General features: G+C 41.7%; 2 protein-coding genes and 1 long non-coding RNA gene across 5 annotated transcripts in view; 2 read left to right on the top strand and 1 right to left on the bottom strand.

Annotated features, from left to right (window-relative positions):
* G3BP1 (G3BP stress granule assembly factor 1) overlaps nt 1-1845 on the top strand; it is a 32776-nt gene extending 30931 nt beyond the window's left edge. For all 3 annotated transcript variants that reach the window (XM_059174094.1, XM_059174095.1, XM_059174096.1), the window contains one exon: nt 356-1845. In XM_059174094.1, coding sequence (XP_059030077.1) covers nt 356-562 — 207 coding nt within the window. In that variant the 3' untranslated portion in view covers nt 563-1845. The remainder of the gene's footprint in view (nt 1-355) is intronic.
* A 7660-nt stretch (nt 1846-9505) lies between these two features.
* LOC131831804 (uncharacterized) lies at nt 9506-18645 on the top strand. Its single transcript, XR_009353809.1, has 3 exons — nt 9506-11842; nt 14679-14792; nt 15966-18645. It is a non-coding gene; the product is annotated as an uncharacterized LOC131831804 (long non-coding RNA).
* Nucleotides 18646-20682: 2037 nt separating this feature from the next.
* GLRA1 (glycine receptor alpha 1) overlaps nt 20683-22633 on the bottom strand; it is a 52035-nt gene continuing 50084 nt past the window's right edge. The window contains exon 9 of the mRNA XM_059173345.1: nt 20683-21169. Coding sequence (XP_059029328.1) covers nt 20879-21169 — 291 coding nt within the window. The 3' untranslated portion in view covers nt 20683-20878. The remainder of the gene's footprint in view (nt 21170-22633) is intronic.

Here is a 22633-nt window from a genome sequence, read left to right on the forward strand (position 1 = left end):
TCCCATAAATCATGTACAGCAGTCTTCACATTAGATGATGATGGAAGATTATTCTAAATCCTCAAATCCATGGGGAAGGTGGCAGTTCTTGTTTATATTACTCTGTTTATGTCATTCTGTGGGAAAATAAGATTTGCTCTAAAAAGTGCAATGAGACTTACTTGTGCTGCCATGTTGTAAATTGTCTTCTTTCGAACTAGCTTGCATATTACCTGTACTGAGTTGGAAATAAAAGCAACTGAGAATGTAGCTGAATTGTAAGCTGCTGGTTCTTCGTAATAGCTTTGTTTCTTTTATATTTGGTAGTTGGTAGCCCATGAGCTCTGTGTAAGTCTGCTTACCTTGATTCCTACAGCCCATCATGTTCAGAGGTGAGGTCCGTCTGAATGTGGAGGAGAAGAAGACCCGAGCTGCCCGGGAAGGGGACCGTCGAGATAACCGCCTGCGGGGACCTGGAGGCCCTCGAGGTGGGCTGGGTGGTGGAATGAGAGGCCCTCCCCGTGGAGGCATGGTGCAGAAACCAGGATTTGGAGTGGGAAGGGGAATTGCTCCAAGGCAGTGAATTGCTCTTCATTGATCTTCACGCAGCAGTACAAATCTTCTAGCTCCTGCAGAATGGTGAATTTCTTACTACACCAGCGTTTGGTATCCTGGAGTTTGACCCAAGTCTATTATAAACTGCTTAAGTTTGTACAATTTTACTTTTTGTGTTAATGATGTGTGCTCCCTCTCCTGCCCTTCCCTCTTCCTCACCTTTTAGTCCTTCACTTCCAATTTTGTGGAATGATATTTTAGGAAAAACAGATTTTTAAAGAAGAGAAAAAGACTGAATTTCCTTGCTTTACTTTGCATATACAGACTGGATTTTTTTTTTAACAGCCGTTTCCCCAAAGGAATGTGTCTTGCTTATTACTGACATTTGGTATGTTTCATTCATTGGAATATTTCTTATTTTCTATGTGTTTCAAAAGCCTGTGAGAAACACAGGTTTTGATAAACATTTTGAAGGCAGGAAAAATCCAAATTGTTTCTTCTTTGAGAGTCACAACTACCTTCTGGTGTGTAGAAATTGCCATTAGAAAAATTGACAGTTTTGATTCTTGCTGGTATGGTTAAAAACTGAATAAAAGGTGTTAGTAGAATATTTTTTTTCTTTTGATATGTGATCACAAAACAATTATAAGCCTACTGTTTTTACCATTTAAATTGTGGGATAGGTTTTAAATGTCTAGAATGCAACTGATTTAGATTTCTTTTGAAGTAGAGTGTTTTTCATGTTTAATTTGTATTTGTAAAAAAAGAAAAAAAACCCCAAAAAACAAAAAAGAAACCCCAAAATCCAAATAACACAAAACCAGAGCAAAACTGTTGTGCCTTCTATTTATCTTTGATTCCAGCCTTGGCAGTTGTTTAAAGAAAAATTAAAAAAAAAAAAAAGTCTAGATTTGTTTTATCAGGTGTAGAGGATGTTGGGGATTGAAGAATCCCTCTTTCACCTGGTATATGTTCTGTTCATTTGTTATGCCTTATTTTTAAAATTGAGTTTCAAACTGGAATGCCTTTAAAGGACAGATATGCTTCTATAGAGGTCCTTTGACCTAAATAGTCCACCATTTGTATTAAGTTTTATTTCGGTATCTATTCAGAATCCTAATCATAGCCCATAAAAAGGAATATGACTTTAATATTGGACTTTGTGGTTGAGTGCCCGTTTTTTTTCTTTAAATCATAGCCATATGGTAAATTTTCTATTTTGTTAATGGTTATCTTTTATTGATGGGCATGCAGTGGGTGTTTCTTGGAAATGGCCAATTTTTATTAAAATATTTCTGGAAGAAAATTTAACCTGGCAATATAGACTAATATTCGTTTTACATAGTATGTTAATTTTTTGAGTGCTGTGTGTGAGGTGGGTGAAGGTTTTGTTTACACATTTGTGAAGCAAGCCTTTGTGTGATAACTTGTCATACTAATTGAAGGACAACGAGGTTGTCAAATTTAACTTATTTATTTTCTTAACAGTTTCTTAACAGTGTTCATCATTAGGACTGTTTGAGGATAGTATATGAGTAGGAATAGGAATGTTTGTTTTGCTGTTACTGGGAAACTGTAGGTTTGCTGAAGGGTGTAGTCTTAAACTAAGATGAAGTTTGATATTATCAGTCCTCAGTACCTAAAATATTTGAAAATTGGCAACATCTCCTTCATAAAGACTTCTATAACTGAGTCACATGGCTGTTTTTGGGTCAGCTTAAATAACTATTTGGTAACCACTTCATTTGGCCCAGGCCAGTGATAATTGGAAGACATTCAGCTTGTACTTTTGTAGCTTATATTAAGCCTGTGGTGGAAATAAAAAAAAAAACTTAGCTGGAGTTGTTTTTGAAAAAAAAATACTAAGTTTTAGTAACTCTAAGGGTCATAAATTATGGATAACCTAGAAATCATTTTTCACAAGTAAATGTTAATCCATACATTTCACTAGGCATTTTTTCCTACTGAGTAGTTAAAGGGCACCACCTAGATGCAGTGATACTCAGCCCAGACTGTTAATACATCCTAGAGGACACTTGGAAATGGGTGAGATTTGGGGAGGAGGGAAGAGGAGTCCTACATTTGGCATTTAGTGGGTGGGGCCAACAATGCCAAATGTTTCACAGAAATAAAGCAAACTCCATTGAGATCATGGGTATTTCTCATTCCCTATAATACATGGAGGATGGAGGGGTGGATGGGGACAACTGGAGTAAAGACTCAATTCTATGAAAAATAGCCTCAGATAAATGAATTAGCAAATAGAAATCTCTTTCAGGAATTAAAGTAACATCTGCAGGGAATTGATAATCTCATTTTCCTTTATTTGTACCCACGTTGTGGTTTTTAAAGAAATATTTGAAGAGGTAATAACAATATGCTAGTTGCTTCTTGTAACTTGTTGCCTAAGCTTAGAAAACACAGGGTTGCTTCAAGTAATTTCAAGCCATCAGCATGGGATGATTGTGGAGTTTTAAATAGCATTGGACTTTATATGTCAGATTAAGCATCATGGTTAACACTGTGAAGAATCCTAGTATCATTGTTTACATTATTGCTGATAGAATAAACATGATACCCTAGATACTGTGTATTCACACATGGAGAAAGTGAAAACGGGTTAGGGCAAGATTTTTTATAGGCAGCGTCAGCGCATCACATTCAACCTTTTCAGGATTTTAAAATACAACTTTTTGTCTGTAAGAATGACGCAATGTGCAGTTACTTTCTGCTGAGTTTTAAACCCTTCACCCATGAGTATTTTAGCTAAGTAAGATTAGTTTGGGTCAATGGGTCTTCATCTTTTAAGATCTTGGGCCTTAATAAAACAATTTGTTTTCTTTTGTGGTGAGGTTGGGCTTTACTTGTCTATTCCTGTGTTCTCAACTTTGGAGCTATTGCTGGGAACAGTGAAATGGGTAATCCAAAAATCACTAAATGGCTTTGGGTTGTGGGTAGGTTACTACCACAGTATTGGTTGAACTGTGCTTTGGTTTTAGGTTGGAAAACTAATTTTCACAATTACCCTGTGGATTAGGTGCTATTTTTTCCCCCAAAGTAATAGGTGAGGAAATTGCATCAGAACAGTTAAATTTTAGGCCTTGAAGTGATCCATGTAGCAAGGAGCAGATTGGTCTCCAAAATTGACGATTTTTCTCTAGAACCCTAATGTGTACCTATTTATGTTTGAGTGATAATACTCAAGAATAGGACACGATCATAATAAGTTAATACAGTACAGAGACCGGAGGCTGTAAAACATTCAGAGGCAGGTTAATGTTACTCTTCTCCATTTCCTTTAAGGTAAACAAGATAAGGAAACAATGGATTTTGCAGGGCTCCTTTTGATTTGTATAGATGGTGGTAACACAGTAACAATGACTTGTTCTTAGGTTATTTTCTCGTGTTTTAATACGTGTAGTACAACCTTGAAATCTGGATGTAGAAGGTAACAATATTTTTATAATATCTTAATCCAGGTGGATTTATAGCAGTTGTGTTTTGTTCTTATAACTGCCATCCTTGATACTTTTTTCATCCCTTTATTTGAAAACCCTTGTAGAGTTTAATAGTTTAGTGGGAAACGTGGCACTTTATAGAAAACAGAATCTATATGGAAATAATCTTTCTATGATGTTTAAATTTATAGACCATTGTTTATGCTGAGTGGCTTGTTCCTTTTAAGTAAATAGTTGCATTTGTCAAATCTACTGATCTACAGATAACTTGAAGTTTCATTTTCACGCAACTTAAAAGAATTTCTGCAAGAACTGCATACAAATGAGATGACTTTGTAATTTTGAACCTTGTAAAAAAGATAACTTCAACATTTATTTGAATATGGGATTCCAGATAACTGCCTAATATACCACAGATGGGTGGTGGACGATTAGAGTCTTCTGCAAATGTTTTAGAAATCTCAAAGAAAGTGTTAGAAATTTAGCAACATTTTGTGTGGGAAGTTGCTGATCAAGTAAAGGCCACATGGCACTAGATCATTAAAGATTTCTGGTTTTAAGGTAGTAATACCTTTGGGATTTGTATTTGTTGACCGTGATATCGAGGTTCTGGGGACCATAGGTAGGCTTATGAACTCTTACAAGACTATATTAAAGGAGAAATGGTAGCACATGTGAGCGAAAACTTACTTAGTGAATATGTAGCTCAGGTTAATGCTGAAATTAGTCTGATTTGCTCATGCTTTATGAAACACTCTCATTATGGCCTGAATGAGTAAAAAGTTGATTAGCAGTGGTCTAAAAAACCCATGGTTTTGGTTTTGGTTATATTTATTTATTGGCTTAGAATTAAGGTTGTTCACTTTCTGATCATATGACTTGCCTTGAAAACCTTGGACAGTCTCTGCTTCTCCAGTTTCCACTTGAACCTGGTAGTCTTTTGTTTGTTTTGTTTTGTATTGTTTTTAAGTTCCCTACAAGAGGAGCGTAGTATGGGAAATCAGTTTCATAGTTACTTCCATAGACCATGTGACCTGGCTAGTTACAGAAAGCTGTACATGTTGAGTACTTCAGAATATGGCCAATGTCAGATTCCTAAGGGATTTATAGCCATCTAGTGGGTCTTCATCTTTTCAAAAAGCAAATTAAGGGATGTTTACCAAAAATTCACTATTGACTTTAGTAAGTATTTATTTTTCAGAAACCTGCTTATGGGATGTTTGCCTATATTTCTGGTAGTAATTAGAGAGATGGTTTTATCTCTTAATCTGGATGTAGGCAGTTTTAACTATTGCTATAATTAACTACCTTAGTTACTGATGTCACCTGTTGGACTTTGGATATGGTATAAATTCTTAAATGTTTTTATGAAGTGTGTATACACTGATTTGGCTCTTTTAAATGAAGACAGTATACCAAAAAACTGGCATAAAGTAGTTAGGGGAGAAGATTATTTAAAGATTCAGTGTATGCTTAAGTAGATTATGTAGAACGCATCATGTTACAAATAAGTTTATATAGGTAGATGTTAGATTTTGAAGAATGGGTAGAGGTGGAACTTGGCTGATGGGGGAACAATCGTTTGTGATTCATATGGGAAAAAATCATAATTCTAAGTGAGGAACATCAGATATTTAAAGTTTTTCTTCCCATTCTGATTATTAACCATAAGGGGCAGGAGAGACTCGTAGAATTCTTCGAATCCTAGAATGTTAGTGCTGGAAAGGAATAAAGAATTTTGTACATGCACTTCATTTTTCAAAAGATCGATGGCTCAGAGAATGGCTTATTAGCACAGAGTCCCAAATTGGCTTGTAGAAGTAACATAAAGCACCTTCAGGGTCACTACTCTGCCCTAGGTTCACTGTAGGAAGCCAGGACTGTTAAGAGGTCAGGATGTGGGAGAAAAGGGAGCGAGCCACATTTTATATGCTTATTCAGTTGCTTCTGTCGCTCAGTTTTCATACCCAGTTTTTCTCTGTTTTCTTAGAACTGTCTTAATGCCTAGTTCCACCAGGGCCTCTTGTCTAAGGACATTATGTTGTGCTCCCCTCAGGGATGGGTTTACTACTAGCTGTCAGAAAGCTATTGGGTATCCTAATGTGTTAATAGCTGAAACTCAGCTGTAATTTTCTCCTAAATCCTTCAGCATTTTGCATTCTGTACATTGTGGTGCTTTTCCCACCTTGTATTGTTATAACTGTAAGCTCCTAAGGGGCAACAATTTGGTCTTAGGCATGTACCCTGTTTAGTGCCTGGCAGCGCCATGTCCGTGTCAGGGTCCTAATCTTCCTTTCCAGTGATTTCTCCCGTTCTTCATGGAGGTGTGATGCTCCAGCCATGCTAAACTACTTAGAATTTTTCCAATACGCCTTTGCTGATTTTTGTGGCTTCAAGTGCCTTCTTTCTTCCCAGAAGATAGATTTGCATCTATATCCCCCCTTCACCAGATCTCTTGCCATCAAAATTACTTTTTTCAAGACCCAGTTCAAGAGTATTTTTCTTTTCGTAAGAGAAAAGATTTGCAGCAAGAGTGGGGAGCCCCCTTTTTGGGGTTGATTTGGCCAGAATTTGAAGTGGGGAGCAAATTCATTCTTGTCTACTTCCCTTCTACATTGTCCCTTCCTGTTTGAGATTCTTTCCCAACCTTCATTTTTTAAAGTATGTGTTTATAGAGCACCTTAATACCTTCTTCTAGCTCATCGTTTACCCCTTCAACTTACAACTAGAATGACCTGTATTTGTTTTACTACCTTATTAGACCATAAGGTCCTAGAGGAAAAGGACGGGGGATCATCCCTCTATTTCACCAGAAGGTACAGTGACTTCCATGAAAGAGTCCTTAAAACATGACTCATTAGGTTGAATAAATGTATTTGTTTTCATTCTTATAAGTGAGGCATGTCTAGAGATAGGACTTAATAAATTGTAGGCGCTATGACAATTCATAGTGGAGGGATTTGTTGGGGAGTTTAGAGGGGTGGGCAGAGGAGGGAGGAAGTCACTGGTCTTTCCGAGGTACTTCCATCTTTGGTCTGGGTGATAGGCCATTTCTTTCTGTGCCCATTATATCCAGACACTTTGTTCTATGCGGAAGAATTTTATGTGCCAACTTTCTTTTCGTAAACCAAGTCCATTGTTCTCTCAGTTCATGTCATCACCATGCCACAAGTCTAAGTCCTCTGCTGCTTTTTTTTCTTACTCCAGCTAAGTCCTGTCAGTGCTACCTCAAGTCTTTCATATCTTTTTCCTCCTCACTCAGATAATCTCAACGGCCTCTCAACTTCCTTTACCTGTTCTGACCCCCACCCTACCTTAAACACAATATTAGATTCATCTTACTGAAACATAGCTCTGACCATGTATCCCATGTATGTGTTCTATCTCCCCTACTAGACTGTAAGCTCCTAATGGGCAGGATCTGTGTCGGAGTCATCTTTGTATCTCCCATAGTACCTATCAATAAATATTTCTTGAATGAACCAACATAAAGCCTTGTCTTAAGTGAAATGATGTTTTCCAGATTAAACGTAGGTTCCTCTCTGAGGTAATCACAGTACTTAAGTTTTTTTCACATATAAAGTTGCTTAAACAGTAACAACTATGAGTTAACCACAGAGAAAATTTCAGAAAACTTTAATTTTTTTTCATTGGAATCAGCATGGATATATGTATATGGATGGTTCAATAAATATATATTTATATACATGTATCACAGAAATTTTACATTACATCTTCAAACTGCGGAAATAGATTTTTTTTAATAAGCCAAAAAATAACTGCCATAACTTTTATGATTTCATGCAAAAGAGGGGGAAGAGTAAGGGGTACAAGGGAATTGGTTGCTTCAGGTGAAGAGTCCAGTAAGAAGTAAAAATGTTACATTAAGGAAGCGATTGCTTAACACGCTGCTTAAGGTGGTAGCCAAACAGATCCTTAACTGCAGCATTAAGGCCATACCAAGTTTATACATATATACAAAGAAATTTCCATATAAAAGACATACTATCACATTTTCTTGTGGGAAAGGACGAGGAGCTTTGTGAGTAATTCTGACCCAATTTTCCAGACCAATTAATTGTTTAAAACGTCCCGAGGCTCCTTCTAAATCTCTTCTACTTTGGCTAGCTGACAGTTGCTTTTATGTGGGCTTGTGACTTTTGTAGTCTCTTACGTGGAAGTATGAGTCATCTTGAACCTCTTCCATTATGGGTGATGAAGCACTTTGTAGTTTAACTCACACTGCCCAGCCCAACATATCTTTTTACATCTCCCAAAAGTATCGGAATCACAGTTGGAATTGTAACTTGGATTCGTCTTACCTGTAACAGGCTCCACAGCCAATGCTGGCATTGTGACCTGAAGAACTACACAGGGCCTGTTCTTCGGGGTTAAAATAACTTTCTGAGTAAAGTTTAATGAGCCAGATTGTGAGGTTTCAAGGTAACATCCCCTGGACCTGTTGAAAATTAACACTTTTATCTCCTATAGGTCATGACATACTTTGAAGTTCCTTTTTGGAAAAAAGGAAGTGTAAAATGACTTGCAGAAAAATAACATGGTGTTTGCTCTTCAGTCTATCAAATCAGGCAGCTTTTAAGACAAAGGGTAGGTCTGTTGTGCAAATATTGAAATGCGTGAAATGGGGAAAATCTAAGGGCAAGTCCTTTGGAGATGACTTCTAGTTAGGCAGAAGTCATTTGCTTTGGCAAGGTTGGGGTATGACCCTCAAGAGTGCACACTCTGGTTCTCTCGGTAGAAATTGGCCCATCTGAGTGGATAAATCTTGAGTAAAAAGGTTACGAAGTCTAAGATAAGTTATGTAAATAAAATACCCTTTTCCCAGTGACTGAGCCTTTATTTGATAATTTACCCTTTTTCCCAGTGACTGAGCCTTTATTTGATAATTTATAATTCCTTTAGAATGTTTTAAATCCGTCTACTACTGCTTTTTCATTAGTGTTATCTTTGTGAATTCGAAATCACTAGTAGTCCTTTTTGTTCCCATTTTTCAAGTATGGCTCCAGCATGTTTATAACAGTATGGCTGCAAGGTAATTTATTCTCCTCCTATGGGTTCCCTGGGCCCATCAAGTTTGAGAATACGGTCTCTGGAAGTGGCCTGTCTTGAGAGGACAAAAGACTCATTTGGAAGCCCTTTAGTGTGTTTGAACACTTACTTGGAAAGTGAGCACTCACTGTTCTTCTCAATCATGCACCAGCCGCTCTTTACCCAAGATGATGGCTAGCTGTCAACACTGCAAGAATTATATCAGTTCTAGATAAAGGGATTTCAGCCAACCAGTCTGTTGTGATGCTGATCTACACAATGAGTCTTGTTGGCAGTCTTGTTCTTACCTAGAGGGCTTAAAAGGGTTAAGCTTTTTGTCTTGGTCATTTTGTGGTTTGCTTTGTACATTTCAAGGCTAATTATAGCAGTTCAAGACATATATTGTGTCCAGCTTTTAAAACTTACTTGGAGGCCTCTGAGGTACCTGCTGTATCTTTAGTTTTGAAAGTAGAACTTGGCTGTTTGCCTTTTTTTTTTCCCCCTTAGGTAGTTATTTTATCTGTGTCCAGTATGCTAAGTCCAAGTAGCAAGATGCACCCTTGGGGATTTACAGTCCTCTCATTTTAGCTCTCATTAGTGCTGAAAATACTATAGTGGATTAAGTACTTGAAGATTGGACCATGAAAGTATGAAATAGAAATTTCAAGTGCTCCGAAGTGCATTGTAGGAACATACCAGTTTTTTAGCTCTTAACATGCTGTTCAGGCCTGTTGAGCATGATACACCTTTAAATGAGGTAGAAATACACTAATATGGAAACAGTTTTTAGTAAACTGCTTATTTGATACTTACGTACTACTTTTAAGTAAGATTTGGGGAAGTCTTTCATTTACAGCATAGGTAATACCTATTGCCCCGTAATATTCTTTCTAAAGAATTTGCCTAAGAAAGTCCATTGTTCTGAAACAAAACAAAACAAAACAATTCTTTTTACATAATTACAGTAGCAATGACTTGATTAAAAACCAGTGGCATTTCATCTGTATTTTTTTCTACCCTTCTCCCTTGCTTCCCATACCCTTTTTTTTGTGTGTGTGTGTGGACATGATGATCTCATGGGTTGAATAGGGAAGTTCTCCCTGGGTTGGGAGGAGTCATTTCAGATGCAGCTAAGAAATAAAAAGAACATGTTAGACTGTAATTTCCTTCTAGGTCAGCTCTGTTTAATATTTCAGATCACAAAAGGTAATAGTATTTGGACCACAGCTCTCCTTTAGAAACATGTGCATTGTATTAAGTATTGGCTTGATAGTTGATAAAGCTGAAACTCGAGAAGTAACTTTTAAGAATCACTGTTGAATAGTGAGCTCACTGTAGAACCATGACTTTGCCATACCTCTCTTACCCACTTTCTAGTGCCTACCTAACACAACTAAATGCCTAGTAATTACTTGGGTTGGGTCAATGCCCTTGAGGATGTGAATTTCTAGAGGGTACCATATCTGCTTCGTAGATGAAGGCAAAGATAAGTTCTGCCTAAATCAGTACAGGGAAATCTGAATTAGGCTGGAAGTGTCAGCTCATGGGAAGAAGATAGAATAAGCGGGTTCTGCCCATGAAGGGATACTGTGTTGATTGGTGTTTGAGAACTGCTGTGTTCCAGAGTCCTGATCCTTTATGCTATATGTAAGGTGGTTATAATATACATCGAATCCATCTTTCCAAACATGCCTAGCATTCATTACACTTTAGCCAAACAGATAATCCCTGTACCTTGTATATGCCCCTTATTTTTTACCTCCATATTTTTACTCACATTCCTTTTGCTGAATAGGTTCCCCATCCATCAAAGCCTCCTCTTTAAGGTACCACTGCTCAAATGGCCTGTAAGCCTTGAAATGTTCCATGGCTTGTGTTCTGCCTGCTCCGTGGTACCCTCCTTTCTCTGTTAATACTTTCTGCATCACACATGAGTGATTATTTTGGCACTCCTATCATCCCCTCCTATATTGAAAGAAAAGAGGCTGGGTTTCATTCGGATGCCCTGCTTTTAAAGCATACTGCCTGGCCATAATAGATTAAATAGGCAGGTGCAAGGGAGGTTAAAAACAAAGCTGATAGACTGGAAGGAGCATACAGATTCTAGTCCTGACACTAGGTTTTAGGATCTGTTCCTTGAGCTTCCACTTATAACTCAGACCTGGAAACGCTGAACTGCATTCTCCAGGCTCTGGGACATTTCAAAAAGTCATCAGAAGGCAAGTCTACAGCAGCTACCTGGAGATTCACTGAATCTGACTTGAGGTCACTAAATAGGGTCCATGCCGAGTGCCCCTTTCCTCACCAGCATCCAGGGCTGCATGGAAGGAGCTGCCCCGGTCCTCAGAGAAGTAGCTAAGCCATTCCTGGTGTCACTGCTGTAGCTTCTGGATACAACTGAGGAGACATAGATGAAGGCAAGTGGGACCTAGGAAGTGTAGTAAGCAGAGGCCTTGGCTCATGACCTCCTGTCTGTGGCTAATTAGCTCACATCCAGTTATCCAGGGGATTAAGTCAGGAACAAACGGACTTGGAGACAAGCTGCAGTTTCTACTTAGAATAATTTTTTGTAGGGGAGGAAGATATATCCGTACATTTCCTGTAATTCCATTTTCCCTCTCTATTTCCAGAGCCTGGGTGGAAGTAAAGGACCATTAGAAGGCCCTCCTTTACTGGAACATTTGGTCAGCCTGCCATTTCTAATACTCTTGTTGCAATGGTATCTCATATGAAGAGATGCTCCCACTTCACCTGAATACCTGCCTGAAGGAAGTGGTTTACTTGTGTTAACCCTTTGAAAGGTGGGTGAGACCACAGTTAACGTAAATTTGGATAGCAAACTGCTGTGGAAAATAACCTTTTGTTTTAGCTTAGCTCTCATGTCCTTGGATAGTCCCTCTGAGACATCGTGTGTCTGAATTGTCTCTACTGCCTCCTCTGTTACTGTATCTTCCCTTGAATGAGTTATTCATATCCGTGTCACATATCACTGCACTAAATTTTAAGTTCTTTAGTTAGGAATGATGTTTATCTTTCATTCCTGTGCCTTGGCATTGTTTGTAGTAGGTTCTTAGTCGAGTAGATGTTTTAAAGGAATTCTGAACTTGGGAAAGACTTCCAGAAAAAGTCTAGTCCTTCCTCTTGATGCTGACCAAATCCAAACCATTCCACGCACCAACTGCCCTCAGGCAGGACTACAAACCAGTGTTTTCTCTCCTACAAGTAGCAGGTTTTCTACCTGGCCTTCTTGCTTACTCATTTCATTCTTTCCACAATTTCATAGCCAGAAAATTGCCCCATATCAACTATAAGTCCCTCATACGCGAAAACTAGATTAGTAGGCTCTCAACTTAAGGTGGGCTGGTATTGTTTATATCCAAGTTCTGAGAAGAGGAAAGCCACAGATTGTCTTGTTTGGTTCTTAAGAAGTAGTTGGATTTCTAGTCTAGTACAAGATAGTATTCCTTGGCATTTAACAGATTATACGAGCGTAAATTTTTGTGTAAGTAGAATGTACCAAGGCAAAAGTGTCCAGTTATAAGATTCAGTCAAGTTAAAGTGAACTAATAAACACCTATATACTTTTTAAAAAAATGATAGAATAAATTACCACATCAATCACTTAATTTTATAGTCAGTAGTTTGGGGAGATAAAGCTTTTACAGGGGGAGGGGTAACTGAGGTCACAGAGGGCCAAATCGTTTGTTAAAGGTGAAAGAGGTAAACACATACTATGCCTCTTTCCAAAACTTAGCTTCCTGCTGTCTATAGAATATCTGAACTTTGACAAGACTTTGACTTGAGCTAATAAACTCGCTGAGCCTGTTTCCTCTATAAATTGAGAAGATCAGGGCCACTGTGGGAATTAAATTATGTAATTTAAGAAATTGATATATATTAGGTGCCCAATAGCTGTATTGTGATATTCAGGGTTCATTCACAATCTTTTACTAGTTTCCATGTAGTAACTGCTGTTTTCAGAGCTATACGTGCTTTCTATATAGGTGGTAGTCAAAGGATACCTGGGCAAAAGAGGTGTAGATGCTTGCTAAGTGCAGTCAGGTCTCTTCAGTGCTTGTAGGAACTCTGAGGTAAGCACGGAGGGGCTTGTCCTGAAATGTCACCGAATAGGCTGCTCTGTAGGGCAGGTGGATTGGGCTTTTGGGGAGCCAGCCTACAATCTGAAAGCAAGGTATTGGATGACCTCTTCTGGCAAACAGAAGAAGACGTGGTAAGAATTTTGAGAGACAGATAATGACAATGCTTTACGTTGTTTACTGTGAGAGGGTGGGGTTAACACGTATTGTGTCATTTTATCCAGACAGTGGACCTGTGATGTGGGCATTACTGTCCCCAAATGCATAAAGAAGCTGATTGCTTGCCTAGAGTAGATGCATCTCTGCCTTCTTGGAAGCTGGTGCCCTTTCTGCTACCCTAGAAAACCACGAATGCGTGTAGAGAGGAAAACAGAGAGGGTAGCATGAGGAGTGGGTCCCCCTTAAGTTTGGGGGAAGTGCTCTTGTTTTTTTTTTTCCAGCAGCTAAAAGACAACTGGAGAAATAGCTTTAGAAGAAAACTTTTCTGCTAGGGGACCCCTTCAAGCTCAGTGAATTCAGTGATTTTGTACAGATAGGAAAGCTGAAGCTTGGAGGGGAAAATGTATAAGAATTTTATGGAGACCAGGGACACCTGAGTGGCCCAGTGGGTTAAAGCCTCTGCCTTCAGCTCAGGTCATGATCTCAGGGTCCTGGGATGGAGCCCCGCATTGTGTTGTCGGGCTCTCTGCTCAGCGGGGAGCCGGCTTCCTCCTCTCTCTCTCTCTCTCTGCCTGCCTCTCTGCCTATTTGTGATTTCTGTCCAATAAATAAATAAAATCTTAACAACAACAATTTTACAGAGGCCATATAGTAACCACCTAGAAATCCAATCACTGTTTCACTGTAGCTGTGTCATCACATATGTATCCATGCTAGAGTAGGGTAGAAAATAACTGGTTTACAGTGTGGTTTCTATTTTATTATGGGAAATTTAAAAACTGCCTTTTTTTTTTTTTTAAAGTCTATTAATTCTTAACCTTGGAAATAAGAAAAAAGTTTTAGTCTGCAATATTCTCATTAATTCCAGGGTCAGGTGAAGAGAGAGTGAAGACCATTTGTCATAATGTCAACCTATAAACATTTTGAAGAGATTCCATTGATGTAAAGCCTAAATATGTCCTTGCTGGGAAAGATAGGAGCAGTGTTTTCTGATTATAAGGAGTGTTTGTTGGAGCTAGAGGAGTGTGGAAGCAATTTCAGAGACATCATTGCCAGGGTGAGGTTTTGTTTGGCAGTACAGCATGGAGTGAGCAGGCCAGCCACAGTGGCTATAGTATTTTTTCTTTTTATTAGAATAGCCTAGCTAATGGTATGAATTTAGATGAATCTCTTGAGTGGTCTGGAGTCTCTGCCTATAACTGCAGCTAGCATAATGGACAAGTAGGGGAAAATATTCTTAAATCTTGCTGGAAGTTTCTAGTTACGATTAGTTGTATGTGGGGGGAAACAGGCTGGAGGGGGCTCGGAGTCCCTGTAAGCTACTTCTCTAGGGATATCTCACAAGTTCTGCTCTGATGTGTTTCATCTTTGATTCTTCCAGAGGCTCTGTCAGAGAGAACTCAGCTGCCATGGGAAGTGGGTTACAGCCTTCACAGGACATACATGCTAAAATACCAGAGTGGAATGTTGTCCTGGTGTTTGATGGGATTCTCAGGTGAGAAGCCAGTCTGAGAGGCAAGTCCATCAGTGCTGTGAAATACCTTCTCTTCCATGGCCAAAAAACCCACACCAAAACAAAGCTATTAAGATTGTAATCTTTGAGGGCCAAGATTCTCCTCTTTCTTAACCTCTCCCTACCTGGCCACCAAAAGGCCTGAGAGGGTTCCCAGCTTGACACTGAAACAGGGAATTACTGAAACCTTCTCTAACACATGGTATACCCTTTTCTTTAACCCATCAAAGTATCCAGGGTTTGCCTTTGAAAAATCTCCTTCAACTTCCTGTTTTTGTAGGGTAGTGAGCAGGCCTAGAAAGGCCAAGTAGCTTACCTGTGTTCCCATGGTGAGCCCGAGGGAGCACCAGAGCAAGAACTCACTTCCTATTGAACTCTGTCCACCCCAGAAGGCAGGTGTGGTTATATAGGATGCTGAGTCTCTGAAGCTGCTTAAGAAAGGTGGAATCTGAAGAAAGGCAGGCCAAGAACAAGGCCGTGCAGGGAACTGTGCAGCAGGGCAAGTGTGGGAATGGGGACCCATTATGCTTGCATCTGTACGAGACAGCAAATGTCTTTTGTCCCCATGTTAGTTAGCTGGTACTGCTCTGTAGCTAGTTAATGGCCTTACATAGTACATAATTTCCATCACTGGGCTCTTGAAGGGTATATTTTTGGCTTGCCATTCTCTAGACTCTGACTTTTCGACCCAGTGTTCCAATGGAAATTTCCCAGAACAGTGAAATGTCAAAATGCAGAGGCAAGAGGAAGAATAGCCATTGCGGCCTTAAAACAAATGAGACAGGAGCTACTATGTCCATTCTAGTCCTCCCCCCACCCCCACCCCGAAATAAACCAGCATCTTCTGGAACTGTTTGGTTTCACAAAATGAGATGCACAAGCCTATGAAACAGGATATGCTGGCGGGGAGGCAGTGGGAGGAGGTCGGGGGAAAGCATAAGAGGGAGAAGTAATGGTCTGGATGTTAGCTGAAGAAGCCTTAATGATCCTAAAAATTATTGGGCAATAATTTCTACTTTGGAACTCATTTTGCTGTTCGAAAGAATGATAAAGCACCTTAATTATTGCTTTAAATAACCACACAGCTCCATCAAAACAGCGTGTAATAGCACCATGTCTGAACAAACCTGTCTCCTGCCTTTCCTGTCTCTACAGCTGGAGAAATCCTGAAGGAAGCAACAGGATCCGGATTTGGTAGTGTCATCATCTATTCTGGGCTCTCAAGATTTTAGGTTCCTTGGGTTGGGAGGGTGACAGTTCAGGATTTTTCAAAGTTCTCTTACTTTTGCTGGGATTTTGACCTGTCCAAGGATATCTCCTTATTTATTGGGATTTCGGGATACTGTGAAACCAAAGCCTTTCCATCACGAGCTTTTCCTTACCCTGATACAGTAGTTTAAAAAGCCGGCTCAAACAAAACAAGGCGTATTTCTTTTACTCCTTCCTTTGGTCAGGATAAGCTCCTATTTCTGTAGGAAAATAGGAAGGTTCTCAATTCAAGTTTCTGGAGTTGGTTTCCGAGAGAAGGGGCTTTGTGGAGGGAGAAAAGATCAATGGTATTTTAAGAACATGCTGTTTAGAGAATTTTTGATCTGATTGGTTTCTGAATTAGAGAAGATTTATATCAGAGGGTAGAGGCCCATTCGACCTTCCTCAGCAGGCCTTACCAGCCCCTCTGAGTGCAAGCTTTCTAGTCAGTCTGAGAGACACAGCCCAGAGAAAACCCCATCTTGCCTACCGCTTCAGCGTTGGGGTGGAGGGTGGGCAGACCGTACAGAAGGTGCCTGGGTGATACATCTGACAGCTTCCAGAATGGTACTCCTCATCCCTGGCCTGGGATTCCAGTCAGACTAGGGAAAAGTTGCCGATCTCCGCTCTGGACCCCCGTCATCAAGCCGATACATATTATACCACCAGCAGGCCCCTTCCCCGCCAGCTGCTTCTACTCAGGGAGGCAGTCACTGCAGACATGACGAGAACTCAGCTCCCTTCAGGTTCAGTGTCGTGCAGTTGACTAAGGAGTCTCATTTGCACAGAAGACTGGCTTATCTGTGACGGTGGCACCGCAGCTGGGCCACTGGGCTCTGCGGTTTAGTATCGTGGAGCCTCACAAAACACAGTCTCTTTCTAATGATGCCTGTAACAGTGTGTCCTCTGTTTTGCATTTTTATTTTTTAATGTGTACTTTGAGGGGAAGGAAGCAGCTCCTGTCATAATTTGTTTTCTCCCTGGTATGAAAAATAGTCTATGAAAAGTATTGATAGTCCTCTTAGAGGGATGCATTTCTTATTTAGTGACAGCTTAGAAGAAGAAGTAGTTTGAATCCGATGACCTTCTTTTACCTTTCTCTGCCTCTCTCACACATATCCGGCATCTTTTTAATCACTCCTGTCCTTGGTCACTCCCTGTAGCCTTAGCCAAGATTGGACTCTTGAATGTTTGAAAGGACCAGAGGGTGGCAGAGTGGAGCCACTTATTGTGGCTGCTCTTGAAAGGAATCTAGGTAAGTTGTAAACTAAGGTGAGAAAGTATCGGTATTATTATCTGTCTGCTTAATTGATATTTCTTAAATCTGACTCCTAGGATTAGCTGTGGGTTTTGGAGGTGGATGAACTCACTATCTGCTCTCTCCCAGTAGCCTTCATGCATAAACACTGGCCTGGCCATGGAGTGAGTTTGAAAACCAGTAAACCACTCATCACCCCTCTGTCAGGTCCCCCCGCCATAACATCTGGCATACGTGGTCCCCACGTGTGATAGGCTCTGCGCACAGACTAGAAGGGAAATGAAAGCATCCTCCGGTCTGTTGGAGCACTTAAGAAATGTTTTTGACCTAAATTGTCTAGTTTGATTTTTTTATAATGATAAAATCCATGTAATTCATGGCTAACTCCTTTCTACATTGTACAGTAATGATAATGCTTTCTGTTTGAGAATGCTCCGTTTCTAATTCATGATGGTATTTTTGACTTTATCACGACGTTCCTTATCATGACTGCTCATCTTTGAGAAAGTAGAGCAAAAAGAAGAACAAATCTGCAAAGATTCCAGAGAAGAAAGGCTGCTGATAAGGATTGTGTGGATCCATGTACATGTGCATATATATATATATGCATGGCTATTGAGAAGGTTCAGAAAGCAAAAGTGACTTTCAACTTATGTGTGAACCTCCTATGTTCAAGCACAGGGGATAGTTAGAGCTGGAAGCCATTAGAGATCTGTACCACTCTCTTCATTGTGTTTTTAGAGGAACTGGAGCGAAATCATTTACCAAAGTTTCCCCAACGCATTAGTGGTAGGACTAAAACTCAGGTTCTTTTCTGCTATAATGTATTCACTCACGTTTATTTTCCATGAGGAATACCAAGTCTGGAATAATTGGAGTAAAGATATCAGTGACCTTCTCCCTCTCTGTGTCTCAAAAATGATTCTATTATCTGTCAGATACTGTTGACTAGACCTGGCAGCTCCCAATGGGCCCACAAGTTGAATATGGTGGCAGAAGTTCAACGACCCAGCAGAGGTTGGGCAAACGGCCCAGTGATTTCTCTGTTTCGGAGCGATTCCAGACACCACATACAAGGAGCCTAGTTTGAAATCTGCAGATACTGCTGTTTGAGTGGAGACAGAATGTGCTGGAACAATTGGTACTGCCTTTAGTCCCTGACAGAGACCTAACGCCTCTGCTGCCTGATCACCTAGACTTCAGACATTCCGAATTTAGTCCAGTAATGAGTAAACTAGAGAAAAGGGCTTCTTTAATTTTTTTTTTATTAAAAAACAATTTTCCCCTTAAAGTGAATAAAGTGCCAGTGAAAGGGGCAAATCGCCTCTCCAGTGAGGATTAAGGACTTCCTTCCTTAAATAAAGTGAATGTCGTGCTAATGGCAGTTCAGAGACCGATCCTCTAGTCCTGAACTGACGGTACTTGTTTAGATCTGTTTCGCTTCCTCCCTTAGACAGAGTTTGTGCTGGGGAAAAGGACAAAAGGATAGTCGGGGATGAGAGACTCCACTGGGGGTTCTGGGTTCTACCCCGCATCATCCGAGGCTAGAATACAACTGAATTTTCTGGTCTACACAGGCCAAGAGAAGGGAAGACAATGACTTACTAACCTTGACCCTGGATGTAAACAGTTTTTTCATTCAAGCCTCAAAGCCAAATGCTTTTTTTGGCTGCACAGTGCATTTTCTTTACCCAAATCACTCTAGGTCCTTGTCTTGGTTTGGTGTTTTGGGCCTCTACAGGTATTAGCTATTGTGCCACAGGGAACGGGAGAAATGTTCCTTGGGGAAGGCTTTAGGGAAGAGTTAGGCTCCTATTGTCTCCCTTCTCCCCTCCCCCATGCCGGGGGTACTCTAACACCGTGAAACCCAGGCCTCAGGACAAACCGACTGTCCGCTGTGTGCCACCATCTTATCACTACTTAGCTCCAATGCCAAGACACTGGAGTGGAAAGGAAGACATGTAACCCAGTATACTGATCACAGGCCACGGCAGGGAGCACGCCCCAGACGGCAGTGCCGTGATTCAGGCATGATGCAGTTGGCAGAGAGGACCGAGGCTACTGGAGACTACTCCTGTCTTTAGCGGTCCCCGTTGCACACCCTCCCTCCATCAGTGAACATCCGTGTCCTTCAGCAGGATCTCCCACCCCTCACCATTTTCTTCCTAGTCCTTCTTCTTTTTTCTGGAGTGCCCTAGCTAACCTGGGATAGTTCTGGCACATCAGAGTTGGAAGGAAAGAAATACTTGTCTAACTTCCCTAACTGTTAAAGCTAAGCAAAGCACCAAAAAGGAAAACAAACAAAGACTTATAAAAATATCATGGGGTCATCCCCCCCATGCTTTCCACATTATTTGTGGCATATGAAATGTCAAAATATAATGAACAGACTTTCTGAACATCACTATCTCCTTCTACCAATATGCATCTGATCTGCAGCAGCCTCATTACTACCCTTTTACCTCTTAAAACTTCCTCCGTCGAACCGCTATATAATAAATCTACTTCATCCCGCTGACCTCACCTTCCCAAATATATACCTACTTGCAATTCCAAAGACACTCTCCAAAAAAATAGACATTTGAAAAAAGTGCATCTGTTTATACTCAGTCTATCTGCATATTACTTCTTGAGATTATTACTTTTTTTTTTTTTTAAACCATAAAAAAGATTGCATATTGGCAATATAATGGGAAAACCATGGCGGCCATTTCTGGGTGGCAGTGGAAGGTAAGGGGGGAGGTGTCGAAGCACAGAAGCGAGAGGGCTCAGAGAGGGGCCGGTGTGGTCCTTAGACTTGAGACCTGAGGATTGAGGTGGAGTTGTCTTGATTATCAATCCTTGGGCCTCTGAGATGTCCCATCTCCTTAGTCATTCCCTCTCTTATTTCCACCACCCATGGCCAGGCCGCATTACCCTCTTGAAGCAGAGGTGGGATGGCTTTTTGGCATGTGTCCTCGGGCCGGTTTGAAGACAGGCATGGCATTTGGAGGGCTGTGATATAGGACACACACCAGAGCAAGCTTATTTGTGACTGTTTCCACTCTGGGAAAAATTGTCCATCACGTCTGTGACTTTAAAAATTTAAGCAGTTACTAGGCTGATAGTTTTAGAAACAAATCTTTTGTTCTTGTGGTTGTTGCATTAATATTAAGCATGAATATATATCATATATTACATTGCTTTCCTTCTGCTCTGGGGCAGACTGCACTCCTTCCAAATAGGAAAACTGCCCAGCCCATGGATTCAAATTTTTGAAAGCTGTTATTCCCTGACTCCCAACCCCCCGCCCCTAGCCCTCCCCTTCCTCCCGACCCCTCAGCTCCTATATTAGAAAAGCCCCCCCCCCCCAGCAGCCCACCCGCGGTTAAATAGATAGTGCCACATTCTAAGATTCATGCATCACTGCATTTTGCTATTGCACGGAGCGCAGAGAGAGAGGGAGTTGTGTATGTGCGCCCCCGCCCTCTCTTCTCCTCCTCTTCCCTAGGCTCTCAGATTCCTGTGCTGTTCCCACTCGGCCCTCTCCCAGCCTCCCCCCCGCCCCTCCATCCCAGACCCGTCACTGGTTGTGGACATCCTCCCTGCGGACAATCTTGTAGATGATCCAGTAGAACATGTTGAAGATGAGGAAGGCCATGGGGAAGGCAATGCGGGATATTTTGTCGATCTTCTTGGCCCTCTGGATGAAGAGTTTTCGCATCTCCTCCGGGGACTTAGATGGTGCCGGAGGAGGGTTGGTGGTGTTGTTGTTGTTGGCGCCTTTGACAGAGATGCCGTCTTTGGCCTGCAGACAGGCTGGGCCCATCCCGTAGGCAGAGAAGTTGAAGCGGCCCTCTCCGGCCTCATCCTCCTGGAACAGATTCAGCATGGGGCTCTACTTAAAATAAGACAAGGGCTGGGCACCCTCCCTGCAAGGCACTCCCCTGGGGGCCAGGCCAGGCCCATCTGGTTCTCCCTGCCGCCTTGCCGCTACCATTCCAGGTTTCTGAAGGCTCTTAGGCTGGCTGGGGAGTGATGCCTTAGAGAGGGGCGCCACTTGCACGTGGACACAGATGCAAACCAGGGGATAGGAGTGGGGCCGAGAGTCTGCAGACCTGTGTTCAAGTTCGGCTCCGTCACTTCCTGGCCTTGTGGCCTGAGGCAAGTCCCTTCTCTATTTGAGTCTCCGGGTTTTTTTTACTTCGTATTTTCCTATAAGTGGGGAAAGATTCACCCCAGTACATCAAGACGTTCTTCTGACCATCCGCAGTTACAGATGAGCAGACGTTCTGAATGCTGTTTTGTTAGAAACGACGGGGACAATTTGGAGAGATCCCCTGCTTTGCCTCTGTTGCCTCCTCGCCCTCTTCCCCCACCCCATTCCCCAGGGGGTGTGTTCTCGGGCATGGGTTGGGGGTGGTGGCAAACGGCCCCGGAGAGAGCAAACGCTGTGGGCCTCAGCTCTGCTTCACACGCTGCAGGGAAGCTAAAGCTGCTTTGTCCCTCCACGTTCCCACAGCCCTGGTACTTGTAACCTCAGATAGAGCTCATTCCAAGCCCTTGATCATATGGCTCCAACTTACTTGACAGGCTTCTGCCCTTCCCCTTACCTTATGCTTGGCATACCTGCCAGTCGGTTGCACTTTGCCAGTCACCCCTTGTTTACTTCTCTGTCCCTGCCTTATGCTCACCACCAACAGGCCTGCTGCCTGTATTCTTCTAATTTCTCCCTTTCCCACTTCTTGGTGATCTTCTGATCTGACTCGTGGAGACAGAGTCCGAGACAGAGACATTGTCCGCTCTCATCACGTCTAGCTTTGTGATCTTCCCATGTGAGCCCTACAGTGGCACCGAGGGCCTCCGCTGAGCTGTGGAGGCATGTGTGGCTCTGGGGCATTTGGAGCAGCTCACATGGTCCTCCCACCTGTCTCCCGCCTGTTCCTGTGTCGGGCAGGGCTGACCGAGAGCAGGTGATATTGCGTAGGAGCCCCTTGCTAGCTCTGCTCCTGTCACCCTTGCTTGGGTCACCCCATGGCCTTGTGGTGACAACGTCCAGCCCAGTCTTCCTACCGCCTCTGGGCCGACCCCCTCGACCCAGCTGAGTTGTCACAACACACACCCAATTGGTCATTTTTTGCTTGGACTCTCTAACGGGCTGCTGCTGGCTGCAGGATAGTTAACATCCTTACGTGGTGAATGAGGCCCTGGATGACCGGAACTCTGCCTGCCTCTCCAGCTTCAGCTGTGCCATTCTCTCTCTGGCATTGTATGCACCAGGCGCCCCCAAATATTTACATATATTCAGAAGTGTCATGCTCCTTCTGTTTTAACTGCA

Source organism: Mustela lutreola, chromosome 5, assembly GCF_030435805.1.
Source record: "Mustela lutreola isolate mMusLut2 chromosome 5, mMusLut2.pri, whole genome shotgun sequence".
NCBI classification, from domain to species: Eukaryota; Metazoa; Chordata; class Mammalia; order Carnivora; family Mustelidae; genus Mustela; species Mustela lutreola.